This window comes from Odocoileus virginianus, chromosome 19 (genome assembly GCF_023699985.2).
Source record: "Odocoileus virginianus isolate 20LAN1187 ecotype Illinois chromosome 19, Ovbor_1.2, whole genome shotgun sequence".
Taxonomy (NCBI): Eukaryota; Metazoa; Chordata; class Mammalia; order Artiodactyla; family Cervidae; genus Odocoileus; species Odocoileus virginianus.
Genome location: NC_069692.1, coordinates 6,335,494 through 6,352,946, shown reverse-complemented (window position 1 = coordinate 6,352,946; position 17,453 = coordinate 6,335,494). Strand labels below are relative to the sequence as shown.

Here is a 17,453-nt window from a genome sequence, read left to right as displayed (position 1 = left end):
CCTCCAGGGGATCTTCCCGACCCAGGGATCAAACTGGGGTGTCCTGCCTTGTAAGGGGATTCTTTACCATCTGAGCTACCAGGGAACCCTTCTTCCCCTTGCTGTTGTTGTAAAAAGTGGCAATTTTTAGAAGAAACAACTCCCAAGGGATCACCCAGTGTTCTGATACTCAAGGATGGTCCATGAACATTGGCATAGCCTCACTTGGAACTTCTAGAAAGTGCAAAATCTTCCTAAAGGTGAGCCATACCCCCAAGCTACTGAGTCAGAACCTGCACTGTAACTGTGCTCCCAAGCGATTCTTTTTCTTGTTGTCGTTGGAGAAGCGCTAATCCAGTTTCACTGCTCCCCATCAGGTGTTACAGATGAAGGGAATGAGGACAAGTTGTGCCCTTAAGGTCTTACCCACAGCTGCAGAGCTGGCGTTAAAACAGCGCGCCTGTCTGCTAGTGGAGTCTCACATGCCTCCTCTGTGGCGACTGTTACTCCTTGTCTGCCCGCCCCCCCCACCTCTTTTACCCCTGTTGGCTTCTGTCTGTATTTCTTCCTGTCTAGACCTTCAGCTTCTTACTCCTGTCTCTTTAAATATCTCTGTTTCATGAGTAACACCATGCATTAAAAAGGATGGGCATTTTTTTTCCCAAAGAACTTTCTTTTATTTTAGTGAAAGACTTCAGTTCTTTGAAAATTAAGAATCCTGAATGAAATGGTAACTTCTGTGTAGTTTGAACGAGTCTGTTAAAGAGAATCTCAGTTCTCCCACCATTCTGATGAAGCAGAGTTTATTGTTCTTGGTCTTACAAAATTAGGATGATATAACCAATCATTTACGTCATGTGTAAACTTGCTATTCGGGTTTAAGGAAAATAATATTCAAATTAATATTTTAAGCAAGGTTTGAGGCTTATGTTCATGGACTGCAACAACCAATGTGTGTTTTGTAGAATTGTTTGCATTTAATGGTCAGGAAGATCCCCTGCAGTAGGCAGTGGGAACCCCCTCTAGTATTCTTGCCTGGTGAATCCCACGGACAGAGGAGCCTGGTGGGCTTCATGGGTTCACAAAAGAGTAAGACATGACTGAGAACGAGCATGAGCTCTTGAAGATTAGAGTGACTCAATTGACATTCTTTGTTTTTAAATTTTTTTTATTAAACTTTTTATTTTATATTGAGTATGGCCAGTTAACAATGTTGTGATAGTTTCAGGTGGACAGCAAAGGGACTCAGCCATACATAAACATGTATGTATCCATTCTCCACCCAACTCCCTCCCAAGAATGAGCATTTTTATTTATTCTTGATTTGGGGGAAATTTTGAACCCACCTCTCTAATTTTTCCCTTGCTTGCTGCACAGAACTGCCTTTGAAGTCAATAAGAGTTGTGGGTATAAGAGTAAGAAATAATCTATGATGTTAGAGATTAGAATCACTTTACAGATGAATTTATCTTCCTTTCTTTGTTACAGTCAGTCAGTCAGTTCAGTTGCTCAGTCGTGTCCAACTCTCTGCAACCCCATGGACTGCAGCACACCAGGCTTCCCTGCCCATCACTAACTCCTGGAGCTTGCTCAAACTCATGTCCGTCAAGTCGGTGATGCCATCCAACTGTCTTGTCTTCTGTTATCTCCTTGTCCTCCTGCCTTCAATCTTTCCTAGCATCAGGGTCTTTTCCAATGAGTCGGCCCTTCCCATCAGGTAGCCAGATTACTGGAGTTTCAGCTTCAGCATCAGTCTTTCCAATAAACATTCAGGACTGATTTCCTTTAGGATTGACTGGTTGGATCTCCTTGCAGTCCAAGGGACTCTCAAGAGTCTTTTCCAACACCACAGTTCAAAAGCATCAATTCTTTGGTGCTCAGCTTTCTTTATGGTCCAACTCTCACATCTATACATGACTACTGGAAAGATCATAGCTTTGACTAGACGGATCTTTGTTGAAAAAGTAGTCTTTGCTTTTTAATATGCTGTCTAGGTTGGTCATAACTTTTCTTCCAGTGAGGAAGCGTCTTTTAATTTCATGGCGGCAATCACCATCTGCAGTGATTTTGGAGCCCAAGAAAATAAAGTCTGGCACTGTTTCCATTGCTTCCCCATCTATTTGCCATGAAGTGATGGGACCGGATGCCATAATCTTAGTTTTTTAAATGTTGAGCTTTAAGCCAGGTTTTTTCACTCTCCTCTTTCACTTTCATCAAGAGGCTTTTTAAAAGTTCTTCTTTACTTTCTGCCATAAGGGTGGTGTCATTTGCATATTTGAGGCTATTGATATTTCTCCCAGCAATCTTGATTCCAGCTTGTGCTTCTTCCAGTCCAGCGTTTCTCATGATGTACTCTGTATAGAAGTTAAATAAGCAGGATGACAGTATATAGCCTTGATGTACTCCTTACCCAATTTGGAACCAGTCTGTTGTTCCATGTCCAGTTATAACTGTTGCATACAGATTTCTCAGGAGGCAGGTCAGGTGGTCTGGTATTCCCATTTCTTGAAGAAGTTTCCACAGTTTGTTGTGATCCACACAGTCAAAGGCTTTGGCATAGTCAATAAAGCAGAAATAGATGTTTTTCTGGAACTCTCTTGCTTTTTCGATGATCCAGCAGATGTTGGCAATTTGACCTCTGGTTCCTCTGCCTTTTCTAAATCCCGCTTGAATATCTGGAAGTTCTCCGTTCACGTACTGTTGAGGCCTTGCTTGGAGAATTTTGAGCATTACTAGCGTGTGAGATGAGTGCAATTGTGCGGTAGTTTGAGCATTCTTTGGCATTGCCTTTCTTTGGCATTGGAATGAAAACTGACCTTTTCCAGTCCTGTGGCCACTGCTGCATTTTCCAAATTTGCTGGCGTATTTAGTGCAGCACTTTCACAGCATCATATTTAGAATTTGAAATAGCTCAGCTGGAGCTCCATCACCTCCTCTAGCTTTGCTTGTAGTGATGCTTCCTGAGGCCCACTTGATTTTGCACTCCAGGATGTCTGGTTGTCACACCATCGTGATTATCTGGGTCATTAAGATAAATTTTGTATAGTTCTTCTGTGTATTCTTGCCACCTCTTCTTAATATCTTCTGCTTCTGTTAGGTCCATACTGTTTCTGTCCTTTATTGAGCCCATCTTTGCATGAAATGTTCCCTTGGTATCTCTAATTGTCTTGAAGAGATCTCTAGTCTTTCTTTTGTCTTCTATTTCTTTGCATTGATCACTGAGGAAGAATTTCTTATCTCTTTGCTCTCCTTTGAAACTCTGCACTCAGATCTTTCCTTTTCTCCTTTTCTTTTCACTCCTCTTCTTTTCTCAGCTATCTGTAAGGCCTCTTCAGACAACCATTTTGCCTTTTTGCATTTCTTTTTCTTGGGGTGGTCTTAATCACTGCTGCCTATACAATATCATGAACCTCTGTCCATAGTTCTTCAGGCTCTCTGTCTGTCAGAACTAATGCTTTGAATCTATTTGTCACTTTCACTGTATAATTGTAAGGGATTTGATTTAGGTCATACCTGAATGGTCTAGTGATTTTCCCCACTTTCTTCAATTTAAGTCTGAATTTGGCAATAAGGAGTTCATGATCTGAGCCACAGTCAGCTCCCAGTCTTGTTTTTGCTGACCGTATAGAGCTTCCCCATCTTCAGCCGCAAGGAATATAATCAATCTTTCTTTGTAATTTTCTTTCTTACATAAATTATCTCATAGCAGAGTTCGCTTGCTGTTTGCATCTATCCCATGGGAAAAGCTCTCTAGTTTGTGGATGAAGATGGGACACCCCGGCAACTCCTTTCCTCATGACCGGAAGTAGATCCAAGCTTTAGGATTTAGGGGCTTCCTATCAGCCTTTTTCTATAATACAGAAAAATAGAGATCTAAGTAGATAAATACTCCATGTTTTAAGGGGCCTTTTGACACAGGAAGATCTGGGTGCAGAGGGATACCATAGCGACGTTAGAGAAGATGCACGACCACGGTAAGACCGCAGTGGTACAGTACCTTCACCTAAAGCCACCCCACCGTCTTTTAAATTGCCCTCCCTATGAGAGGACTACTGTCCCTCCTGTCCTTTAAGTATTTTAGTTTATTTTTAGTTCTGGAATATGTTTTGATTTGAGTGACAGAACCATAATCTCTATGAATAGATAGATAGTAGGCTTCCACTGTAAACTATAAAGTAAAATCAATTCCTCTGGGGTTTCTATTGTTGTTCTCATATGTGTGTGTTTTGTTTTTTTCTTTTCTTTTCAAGTCAGTATCCCATCCTTGTTGTTGTTTAGCTGCTAAGGCGTGTCCCACTCTTTGTAACCCAAGGGACTGTAGCTCCTCTCTCCTCTCTCCAGGCTCCTCTCTCCGTGAGATTTTCCAGGTGAGAATACTGGAGAGGGTTGCTGTTTCCTTCCCCAGATGATCTTCCTGACCCAGGGGTCGAACCCACATCTCCTGTATTGCGAGGGGATTCTTAACGGCTGAGTTACCTGGGAAGCCCCGTCCCACCCTTCTAGCGACTCTTCTTTTTTGGAAACCATAGTTATTAAGTCTCTTCCCAACTTTGGAAGCTATGTGATTCAATATTTTTGTACTTGTGTTTCACATCTTCTGTCTTATTTTCTGTTGACAGTAATATAGGAACGGACTAATTTATTTTATGTAAAGGATTTTGACAGAGAATTAACTTATCCAGAGCTGTTTCACATTTATAGTTTTAATAAAACTGACAGTTTAAATAGAGAGACATTGTAATGAGCAATTAAATTACATTCATTTAGGCTAGGTTTTAGGAACTGGCTAAAATTTTTTAACTATTGAGAAATATATTATTTTTTTCAAAATACAACATAGAAATAATATGTATTACCAAGAATAAACTAGATATTAGATTCATAACCTTCAAAATGCCGTTTAGCTTTTAGAAATATAAAAATTGACTTCAGTGTCTTTTTATAATGTAAAGTTTTGTCTACCTTGTATTTCATTTTTATGCATCTCAGAAATATTTGTTGCAAAACTCTGTTATAAATTTGATTCAAGATTACATATTTGAATTTAAAGACAGCTGATTCAATTTAAATGAAATAATGTGTTACATTGGAGATGTATATATTTACACATACATAAGGTTAGTGATTTATCACTTTAGAGAAAAGCGCTTAAGTTGATTATATTCATGGGAAAAGAAAAAATTCATGTTCTCAAGAAAAAAGAAAAATGTCTTGAATATGGTGGTTGCCAAACTGTAATGACCTCCAACTTAATCCTCAACTTAATTCAGGTATAACCATACTCTTGTCTTCAGCATCCAGAAATATTCCAGGGGATGGCTTCTGTTCTCCAGACTTTTTCAGTTTACTAAGTTTTTCCTGCTTTTAGCATAGGAGGGAGTAGCTTCCAAACTGCTGATTTATTTCACATATTTAATATAAGGTCAAGTTTCTCCTTCAAGTATTTTCTGTCTATGAAACCTTTGATTAACTTTTCACCCCAAGCCTATTCTGTATCTTCAATGAACCTTGTTTCATCTCTTTGTTGTCAAGGTTCTCTGTCAAATATATAAGGTGTACCTTATATAATGCAACTTCACTTCCAAAAGCTACTCCCAGGAATTGGTATTGTTTCTTCGGTTTTTATGTCATGTATTTTAAAAATGCATGTATTTTTAATTGGAGGATAATTGCTTTACAATATTGTGTTGGCTTCTGCCTTACATCAACATAATCAGCCGTCGGTGTATATATGTCCCCTCCTTCTTGATCCTCCCTCCCTCTAGGTTGTCACAGGCACTGGTCTGAGCTCGCTGTGTCATACAGAACACTCCCACGGGCTCTTTCACATATGGTAGCATACACGTTTCCCTTCTGCTCTCTCAGTTCATCCACTGTGTCCACACGTCTGTTCTCTATGTCTGCACCTCCATTGCTGCCCTACAAATAGGTTCCCCAGTACCATCTTTCTAAATTCCATATGTATGTGTTAATATACGATATTTGTTTTTCTTTTTCTGACTTACTTTGCTTTGTATAATAGGGTCTAGGTTCATCCATGTCGTTACAACTGTATGTCATGTGTTTTTGTTGGACCTCTGAGGATCTGTATTTGGTCACGGAGGAAAGCTAAGTTGAAACGTGGCCCTTCCTAATAATTTCATTTGATGAAATGTTTATCACGTAATGAATGTTGTGTCCCCTGTCTAGATAAACGCGTCGAGAACTGGCCCCTGATGCAGTCCCCACTGCCGACGCTCTGCATAAGCACCCTGTACCTCCTCTTCGTGTGGCTGGGTCCCAAATGGATGAAGGACCGAGAGCCTTTCCAGATGCGTTTAGTGCTCATTCTCTATAATTTCGGGATGGTTTTGCTTAACCTTTTTATCTTCAGAGAGGTAGGTTTACTAAAGTTCACTTTATACTTCCTCAGGTCTGTTGCAAATTAGAAAATAAGAATGTGTTAAACTATGATTGTAGTGTTGTGCCCTAAGATAACTGTTAGCTCCTCTAAGAGTAAATTTTATGTTATTGACGTAAGCATGGATAACAAAAATCTGAAACATTCATAAAGTATAAAGACTTACTGAAAGTGAAATTTGGAAGCAGACAAACTGGATTCTAAAATAACCCTTACTAGTTTTTCTGACATTGGAAGTTCCTTAACTTTTTGAGGCTCATTTCCCCCATCTGTAAAATGGGCATAATACCTGTCTTCTAAGGTATCACAAATAAGTGAGATAATTTTTGCATTGTGTTTAGAGCATATTAAGTCCTCAGTAAATAGTTGTGGCTATTTATTTATATTTCTCATTCAGCAGTTTCAGGTTTGGTAACTGATGAAAATATGCAGATGTAAAATACCGATTTCAAATTTAAATCCTACCACATAATATAATTGTATTAATATTTTAGGTTGGAACTAAAATAAGTTATACAGCTGTTGCTGCTAACCAGTGGATACTTTTCTGGACACCACGAAATTCTCTATGGCATTTTAAAAGGAAATCCTAAAAGCTAGACTGACCCAAGCACTTTTTAATTTGTGAGAAACTCAACATCATAAAAAACTTTATTTGGCTACTTTACCTAATTTGTTAGATGCAATCCACTCTGGTTCAAAACTAGAAACCCATGCAACTCTTGCAGCATGGTTAATCACAGTTTCTCTTAATATTATAATACAGATAGAATGTCTCAGTCCAAATTTTACATGTCAATTTAGATTTCAATTTAATAATAAATTGACAGATAATAAATTTTAGAAATTCCAACATATTAAATGTTTAATGCATTTGAAATTTATTTTTAAGACAATATTGCTTTTAAAAATATTTTGGAAGTTTGCACATTGTAGGTAGTGCTTTAAATGTTATATCTTCTAAAACTTTACTCCAAATGTTATTTTCTTTTTCCAGTTATTCATGGGATCATATAATGCAGGATATAGCTATATTTGCCAGACTGTGGATTATTCTGATAACGTTCATGAAGTCAGGGTAAGTATATTAAAAATACTGCTAATCAGTATAAGTTGGTTTAATTTTGTAGTCTCTAGTCTGTGAAAAATATGCTTTAATGTAGTGGTAAAACTATAGTGGGATTGTTTTGAGTCAATAAAACTACTTTTTAAAAAACATACATAATTTAAAATCCATTTTCTTCCCCCATTATCTTTTCTCATTTGGTGATTTGAGAGTGAATATGTGTTGAACTACTGAAATGCAGTACTCAAAAATAATAATAATAATAGTTCCATGTTTAGTATAAAGATTATATTTTAGATTCTTGGTTTTTTGGTTGAGAATAGAAACTCTTGGAAGTTGAATTCATTTGTTAAGAAAGTACGAGGAAGACAAATATAAACTATTTAATGTTTAGTAAATTAGGCATAGCACAGCTTGTATAGGTATAAACCCAGTTTTTATTTATATTTGAGAAAAATAGATTAGTAATACAATGTTATCATATTTTACTTTGTAGTCACCTACATCAGTAAAATTGCCATTTTACTCAAGTGAAGAAACAATACTTACTTTATTTATTGAATTTCTCTTGTATACTGTGTTTGTATTAAACATATGTGTCTATAACATATGTTGTATATATGTATGTGTTTTATGTTAGATATGATATATGTAGCAATAATATAATATGTAGTAGCTGGCCCTGAAAAAAAAATAGCTCTTTAGCATTGGGGTTCAACAATATAAACACCAGTATTCATCAAGACCCGAGACCAAATTGCTCTAATGTATTTATGATTTTATGTCTCTGTCTTCATTTCCTCATTGAAAGACTTAACACGCTGGTAAAAAAATTACCCCTTTTGGTTGTCACATTTGTTTTATTCATTTAACAAGTGTGTACTGACATCGGCTATTCACAGATAGCGCGCTGGTACTGGGAGCCCCAGTGGAAAGGCAGACAGGGACCCAGCCTTTGTGGAGCTGACATTCTAGCAAAGGTGGGAGAGGCAGTCGTGTAAACAAACGGTTAAAAGGGAGCTCAGACCTGAGATTGCCTGAGGGGAGCCCCTTTGTTGCTCCAGAACCTTCTCCAGGTTGGAGCAGTGGAGCAGGACTGGTCTTACTTGCATCTGGTGAGAGAAAAGGAAACGTGTGGGACTTGCTTTCTTTGAGGAGTGAGCTCAGATAAACCCTTTGGGGGAGACAACATGTTAGTATTTGGGGGATCAAGTTTTAAAAATACCACTCTGGCTATTGTGTGCCTGCCCTCCTGGCATGCATGAACTGTTGAGTTCTTTAAAAATGTAGCTGTTGTGAGGCCTGAAATCTAGGAGGAGAAAGTGTGGCAGCAGATTGTATTTGAACATTTCTCTCTGTTATTCTGAGATGTGGCAGAATAAGTGTTTTACTCAGAGACTCATCTGTGTATTGGTTGTTATGTAGCTAAGAAGGATCTTTTCACTTTGATGTAGCTATCCAGTTCCCTGGTGGCTCAGATGCAAAAGAATCTGCCTGCAATGCAGCAGACTTCGGTTTGATTGCCGGGTCAGAAGATCCCCTGGGGAAGGCAGTGGCTTCCCACTCCAGTACTCCTGCCTGGAGAATTCCATGGACAGAGGAGCCTGGCGGGCTGCAGTCCATGGGGCCACAAAGAGTGAGACACTACTGAGCGATTAACACTTTCACAAACTAAAGAGAAGGAGTGTTAATTACTGTTTATGACTCATTGCTAACTTAGAGTGCCAGATAAGAGGGGAAATAAGACATGACCTCTTCCCTTCTAGATAGAGTTCGCATGCTCTGTTGCTAAGTCCTGTCCAGCTCCACAGACTGTATCTCACCAGGCTCCTCTGTCCATGGAATTCTCCATAATACTGGGTGGGTTGCCATTTCTTACTCTGGGGGATCTTCCCGACTCAGAGATCACACCTATGTCTCCTTCATTGGCAGGTGGATTCTTTACTGCTGAGCTACCCGGGAAGCCTCTTACTGCACCAAAATGTTACACTGTAAAATACTAACATAATGGTGAATATTAAATATAGTGTTGCTATGAGTAGTTCCCTATTTCAAGTTTGTTTTCAAACAACTTTATCATTTTCAACAATGTTATTATGCAAACAGACTCAGTAAATAATTCTCAGTTTGTAAATACATTATTTTTTTCTTTGGATGTTCTCTTTTTTCCTTGCCTACACTTTAAAACCATAATTTTGTTTTTCAAAAGCAAACAGCCAAACCCAAACAGAAACCCATGGCATCCAACAGGTGCTCTTATCAAATGAAGACCCTGTCAGCTCTGAAGAGCCTAAGCCTTCCTGTGAATGCATCTGCCAAACTGCTAACACACACAAGTTTACCATTAGATTTCAGTTTTGTACTGCTGCCTTTGCTGTTGGTATATGGTGCAGATGTCATAGAAAATACTTGACATAAGAAAGATGAATCTAGATTACTATTTTAGTGGGATTCCTGTGAAATATTTTAAAATGTATATACAGAGGTCACCTCTCACTGGATCCTTGGATCCTTAATCTCAGCGTGTAATGTAATCTTTCTGCACCATCTGGTGTCTTAATTAGAGCCCAGGAAAAGAAAAGACTTACTCATGTAAGCAGGATTATATTTATGACCTAGGAAATATTTGTTGCGTGTGTGTGTTTATTGCAATTTATCATTTTAAAAATTTCACCACCTAATAAAAAATAATGTGGTTAAGTATTTTGTTGCACATGTTAAAGTGATAAAGAGAGACGAGTTGCTCCTCAAGCACACTTGCAAGAATCTCTGAGGCTGGAATATAGGCTCGGCATGAACAACTGAAATGCCTTTATAGAGTAAATATCTGTTTCTCTCCCACACTGGAAATCATAGCAGTTGAAAGTGTTCACAGCACTGCAGTCAGTGGGCTGGTACCCAGGACATCCAGCTATGAAACAGACTGAAAATCTTCTCCGAACTGTTGGCACAGTGTAGATATAGATTTGAAGTCTTTTATTTCCCATCATCTTCCCCATGAATAGATGCCTAGGTTTCACACCCACTTAAACAAAAATGATGCTATGCCTCATATGTTTTGTGCAGTAAAAATTGCTTAAGACTTCACTTTAGTAGAAAACCATGTGATAGTACCATTCTGGTGTTTGTAAAATGCTTTCCCTTTCTTTCTGCAGATAGCTGCTGCTCTGTGGTGGTACTTTATATCTAAAGGAATTGAGTATTTGGACACGGTGTTTTTTATCCTGAGGAAGAAAAACAACCAAGTCTCTTTTCTTCACGTGTATCATCACTGCACCATGTTCACCTTGTGGTGGATCGGAATTAAGTGGGTCCCAGGAGGACAGGGTGAGCATCTTCAGGAACATGTCCCCGTGTACTAAATTATGTCAATGTGTCGGGTGGAAGGTGGCGGGAATTTGACGTGGTCTGATGGCAGCCCGGTCCAGCTTTCTTGCTTGGAGGGTTCCATGGACAGAAGAGCCTGGCAGGCTACAGCCATGAGACTGCAAAGAGTTGGACACGGCTGAGCAGCTCAACACACACACACAGATATAACTTACTTCCAGGCTTAGTTATTCCTGTGTTAATTTCGCTTTAAAGAAATTTGAAGAAAGTAGAGCTTTAGCTGTTTATCTGTGACTGCTTTCACAGCTAAAGATTTACCGCAGAGATTAGCATAAATGAATCCCAAGTGTAGCAAACAGCATTTTGAGAGGGAGCAATGCTAGTGGCTCGGATCCGGAGGACACCAAGATGGAGCTTCTCCCTCTGAAGGCTCCGTCTCTCCTGCAAGCCAGAGCCCGCTCTTGCTCCCAAATAGGCCCCAGAGCACCTGCTGCTTCTTACTCAAGGGAAATGGTATGTAGCCTTCTCAGTGCTGAAGAGAATCTGAACTCACAGTTTGGCCAAGATCTGCCTCCAGCTTCTCACATGCCTGTACATTGGAGATAATTCACATCACTGAGCTGGAAACAGACCGTTCCTCTGATGGGGACCCAGGGTACAAGTCATACTAGAGTTCATCTTGCTACTTTACTTTCAAACTATTTAGAAATCTAAGAAATGAGTATTATTTTGTTGTAGCTATGTATATTGGCACATGTAAAGACAATAATGAAGGATTTACAAATCTGCTTAAACCATTATATGTACCCTGGCTTTTATTCCCCCAAGAGTAACAGAATGAAAAATAATATTGGCAGTATTAGGACCTACTTAAGTATATTAGGGCCTACTTGAGCCACTTGGACGGAGAAGGCAATGGCACCCCATTCCAGTACTCTTGCCTGGAAAATCCCATGGACGGAGGAGCCTGGTGGGCTGCAGTCCATGGGGTCGCGAAGAGTCAGACACGACTGAGCGACTTCACTTTGACTTTTCACTTTCATGCATTGGAGAAGGAAATGGCAACCCACTCCAGTGTTCTTGCCTGGAGAATCCCAGGGATGGAGGAGCCTGGTGGGCTGCTGTCTATGGAGTCGGACACGACTGAAGCGACTTAGCAGCAGTAGCCGCAGAGCCACTGAGGAAGTCCTTTGCCTTTGAAGAACACCCATTTTTATTTATATGGTTAAAGCTGGAGTCTAAACTGTAAAAATATTTGGCATGATCTTAAGAGAAGGCTTGTCCATTAGAACTGTTTTACAACTTTTATTTCTCGTCTATACTCAGAATTAAATGTTGGAAAATAACGTAGATTCATTTGTTTTACATTCAGGTGGTTTATCACCTAAATAAAGATTTCTGTGTCTTTTATCACCTCTTTTTCTAAAGCATTTTTTGGAGCCCAGATGAATTCCTTCATCCATGTGATTATGTACTCATACTACGGGTTAGCTGCCTTTGGCCCGTGGATTCAGAAATATCTCTGGTGGAAACGATACCTGACCATGCTGCAGCTGGTGAGTTCTCTGTTAAAACACGGAGAATGTTAGACTCTCATTAATTGTGAAGTGCTGAGTCATTTTCAACCATTTTATGTTACCAAACTGGCTTTCTCTGTGCTCCAGCGATAGGAGTTTAGGCTGTCTGGCTCTGAGCTGCCTGTTCATAGGCTGAGTGCTCACAGACTCTTGCTTTTTAAATGCCCCTAAAAGACCAGATGCAGGTCCTGTCTGTCTAATAGGAATATCCTTTAAACATCTCTGTGAAATGAAGGAGTAAAGATCTAGGCACGCTGCAAAATACACACTCGTTTATGATTAGAAAAATAACTTCTTAGTTTTTTTCCACTTAAAATGTTATTATTACCTCTCTTCATTCTGCCCTTAAATACATTTTCTGTTTTTTTACTCCCATCTTTCGTCCTTGTGAACAGATCCTACACATTTAGAATAGGAAAGTTGTAGAGACATCACAGAGCCCAGGAAGGGGTGGGGTAAAGGATGATCTTCCCTGGCCGCCCAGTGGTTAAGGCTCCATGCTTCTACTGCAGAGGGTGCGAGTTTGATCCTTGGTCAGGGATCTAAGATCCCATATGCAGCACTGTGTGGCCAAAAAATAAATAAATTAAAGGACCAAGGATCAAAGAACTCTTAAATCCCTAACACACAATCCTTAGAGAGCAGAGCTTGGTATACTCAAATGCTCATCTTCAGAGCAGACAGTTCGCAGCACCAACCCCTATTAGGACTTCTGGTAGCATCTGGGTGACTCAGTGCAACCTTCAGAGCTAAAGCACCAGCCCAGTAATCAAACCGGAAATCCAAAACCAACCTGGTAGCTATTCTTCAAGCCTTGGAATTTATTATAATTTGCTTTAATCATAGCATGTGCACAATTTTATCAGTGGAATCACATTTGGAAATATCATTCATCTCTGTTTTAAGTTGCCAAACAACAGGCTACCCAAACAGGAAGCACAGCTTTTGGGGAGTGCTGGGTGTGCAGGATTCATCTGCAAGTAAAATGCTACCGGAAGCTTCCTCCAGTTTTTGTGTAACCTGTTTACACAGTTTGTGTAATTCGTTTCTCTCAGTTGTTAGTAAGTGGGCCCAAGAAAATGAGAAGACAGAAATCATGTGAACTGTTGTTATCTACTTTGCGGGAAGACTGCACCTGATTCTCTTTGAGCGATGCCTGGCTGTCACCCCCAGACACACCCTTTTCCAGCGATGCAGGTTCTAAGAATCATTGTGAAATCAAAAGTTCATAAAAGCTGGATTTTGCCACAGGAAACTTTTAAAGTTTTTTAGTCTGATAGAAATTTGGAGCTTTACATGGGATAAACTTTTAAAATTATATTTAATGTAATAATATTGATAATGCTATCCTTAAAAGAGAAGCTGCAACTGCCCATTTTAAATCGGGTGTTAATTTTGTGAAGGGTAGTGTATTTCCAAGGCAGAAGTTCTCACAGCAGTGAATCTTGTATGTTAACCTTGTGAAAAATTAAGTGTTGTTTAACCCCATGGAATTCACAAATTCTTATATTGAGAACCGTCCTCTCCTTTTATACTTATTATCAAATATCTACTAAGTTTTACCAAGAATCTTAGTTTTTAAAGGATTATGTTAATTCAATTTTTAATTAATTTTAAAATGCATATTTACCTGTCTCCAATTCTATAAGAAACAGATAATGAGCCATTTTGATAAACTCATTTTTAAAAGTATATGTACCAGCTTGCTAACAACTTTGTGGAAAGAAATCAGTCTATTTGGGAGGAAAACAAAAACTGAGGAGCCTTCACTCTCTTAGGCCAGTGATATTCCCTCTCATTAGATAACGTTATTCAGCGTTATCCAAAAAATAATTCCCTGAGTCCAGATACCAGGCCAAGGGCCCGGGAATCGTGGGGATGAATGCAGAGCCCTGCCCTCAGGTGGTACTCGAGGGGAGAGACGGACAGTCCAGAAGTCAGCAGATGCAAAAGACATAATCCCTACGAAACAGAAAAGCAGCCCAAACCAGAACCCTTTGGTTAAAGGCATGGAGGACCCCATTGGGTGGGGGTACTTGAGTCTTAGCAGGAAGCCCTCGTTGAGGACATGGTTTTGAGAAGCGGCCCACGTGAGAAGGAGCCAGAGAACACTGAGGTCTTGGGCGCTGGGTCAGGCTCAGGCCTGTCTCAGCAGCAGGGAAGGTGCTGCGGTCGGGACGAGCTGCTTGCTGCCCACAGTAAGCGTGGCTCTGCTGTTCTGTTTTCAGGTTCAGTTCCACGTGACCATCGGGCACACAGCACTTTCGCTGTACACCGACTGCCCCTTCCCCAAGTGGATGCACTGGGCTCTCATCGCCTACGCCATCAGCTTCATATTCCTCTTCCTTAACTTCTATGTGCGGACGTACAAAGAGCCCAAGAAAGCAAGACCTGGAAAAACAGCAGCGAATGGTATTTCAGCGAATGGTGTGAACAAATCCGAAAACCACCTAGTGGTAGAAAATGGCAAGAAGCAGAAAAATGGAAAAGCAAAAGGAGAGTAAAGCGAACTGGGCCTTACCTGGTGTTGACAGTGAGGAAGTTCCCACTTCATTTAAGATTTCAGGGAAAACAGAAGCAAATGAGGGTTTGAGGGTGGGGAGAAAAAAGGCAAATGTGCTCTATGTATTATTAGTAACCTTTAGATTGAGTAAAGTGTTAAATACAACACCCAGATGTTTTATTTATGAAGTTTTTATTTTAAACATTTTTTTTTATTAGCCTTGATGTTGTCAGACCAAAGCAATCATCACGTGATTTTGGAGACCCTCCCCCCCACATTCACATCCAACAATGCATGAGATTTTTCATTTCTCTTCATCCTTCAGTTTGATGATCACAGAAACACAGTCTTTATGCTTTTTTTTTTTTTTTTTTTTTTTAGCTAAATTGCAACTTATGTACTGATGAAAATCAGTTACCTTACCTTTTCTGGTCCCAAACTGGAAATGCAGATAGTTTAAAATGTGCACATTTGAATTCATTTGCTTACTGGAATGATCAAATCTCTCCACCTGTAGTCCGAAGATACCCTTTTGATTGGAATTAAATTTTAAAAATCTGATGATCTTTGTAGACTTTTAGAGGCTTTATGATGATGGTGTTGGTGACAATAGAATTACAGTAAAATCCTGTCCAGTGGCTCAGTTCACTGTGACCTGCAGCACAAATCACTGTGGGAAACAATTTCTGTGATGAAAAGGCAGCCTTTCAATACTCCTGTTACTACTGGGTATATATTATGAAATTTAAGATTACTGTCTGATTGGAACATGAAACAACTCATGTGTCTACTAGTAACATCATAAAATAGCTACATTTATGTGCTGTTAGAAGAGAGTATGTTGATTTTTATCAGGCTTTCCTTGTTTTGATTTGTGGCTGTTACCGATTTTTCATATGTGGAAATATACCTACCTCTTCTGTTGGAAAGAACATTTAAAATTAAATAAATTTTAATTAAAAAATCAAGGAGTCCTCTAATGTAAATTTTAATACTAACTTTCAAGTTCACTAACTTTTTTTTTTTTTTTACAAATAGCATACAGCAAGCTTTTTTGTGAAATTATCCTTCTCTTTCAATGTGTTTAACTTTGGAGTGATATTTTTCTGTGACAAAGTTGCAAGATCTTATTTGTAACTAGATATGAAGTGTAAACCCATTTTGGTGCAATATTCTTGACTCCTTGGTGCTAAAGATCATTAAATTCAATGCTTGATTGTTAAAAGGTGTTAATTGCTAAGACATAAAGTGAGTAAAAGTGAGGGTAGTCAGATCCAGAAAATTAAATTTGCTCTTTACCAATGAAGTATTTCATGTAATGTAAAAACACAACTGGAAATTCACTAGGAAAGAACTTGTACTATGTCTTATTACATAGGTTAAATTGCTAGTGGGTATTGCACAGGGATCTTGTGACCAAAAAATAAAAAGGCATGAGTATTTCTAAGTATCTTTAACATATCAAAACTGCATGTGCAGGATGTAATGCTATTTGTGCAGACTATTTGAGAATACTTTGTAAACTATGAAATATTTATTGTGCATTCAAATTACACACTTCTCCTCCCCACCCCAACCCAAGGCATGCAGACATGAGAACTACAGAAAATTTGCAGCACGTAATAGTTTGATCTAGGAGGATTCAACACTTTTGTTTTTACAACTCAGTTTGTAATGACTAGAGATTTGTAAATCTTTGTGAACATTCTGTACTAGTTCCCTAGAGCTATTCATTCCCTGCTACCTGATTTCAGCACAATAAATATACTACTGCTGTGGGAAAAATGATTTTTTTTGGCTACTCAGTTTATTATAATATAAATCTGCTAGATATTTATTTATTTAATTCAGTTGTTAATATTCTAAATTATTCCCTGCTGCCAATTTCTAGTGTAGAAAAGAAATGAAACTAGAACTTGGGTGTCAATAATTTCTGGCAAAAAGCTTATTTTTTTATGGTAGCATATTTTTACTTTAAAACTTAGATGTTTCTTTGGAAGAATTTTTGGATTCCTGGCATATCATTTTGTTGTGAATTCTTACATTTGTCATTTCAAATGTAAGCTTTTTTTTTTTTTTTAAAGAAACTTTTAATTTTATATTGGAGTGTAGTTGAGTAACAATGTATTGGTTTTAGGTGTACAGTGAAGAGATTCAGTTCTGCATATACATGTATCTGTTCTTTACCAAATTCTTTTTCCATTTAGGTTGTCGTGTAATATTGAGCAGAGTTCCCTGTGCTATATGGTAGTAGGTCCTTGTTGGTTATCCATTTTAAATATAGCAGTGTGTACATGGTAACACTTTTTAACGGTGTGCTGTTTTTTGTTCTAAAAATAAAGTTAGCAAGTTCTCCTGTTCTGATATTCAAATCCTCCAGTCCTTGTTATACTTTTAAGTTTTCTTTTTTTTTTTTTTAACCAAAGATGATTTTAAGATGTAATAAATACAGCCTTTTATGAGCACTTTCATAATTTCTCTATTACCCCACTAAATACACATGCCTCATATGTAAAAATCAGTGAGGAGGATTGCATCCTCTTTCTGGTAAAACTTTGTCAGTAACTTAAGAAAAATATTCTTAGAAAACAGGGAATTTCT

The 17,453-nt window shown here is 38.6% G+C and overlaps 1 protein-coding gene across 2 annotated transcripts in view; it reads left to right on the top strand.

The window, feature by feature from the left end:
• Window positions 1–17,153, top strand: part of ELOVL4 (ELOVL fatty acid elongase 4) — a 41,973-nt gene extending 24,820 nt beyond the window's left edge. For both annotated transcript variants that reach the window (XM_020899286.2, XM_020899278.2), the window contains 5 exons: window positions 6,169–6,356; window positions 7,377–7,457; window positions 10,601–10,772; window positions 12,201–12,328; window positions 14,578–17,153. In XM_020899286.2, the coding sequence (XP_020754945.1) occupies window positions 6,195–6,356; window positions 7,377–7,457; window positions 10,601–10,772; window positions 12,201–12,328; window positions 14,578–14,853 (819 nt within the window). In that variant the 5' untranslated portion in view covers window positions 6,169–6,194 and the 3' untranslated portion in view covers window positions 14,854–17,153. The remainder of the gene's footprint in view (window positions 1–6,168; window positions 6,357–7,376; window positions 7,458–10,600; window positions 10,773–12,200; window positions 12,329–14,577) is intronic.
• The last annotated feature ends 300 nt before the right edge of the window (window positions 17,154–17,453 follow it).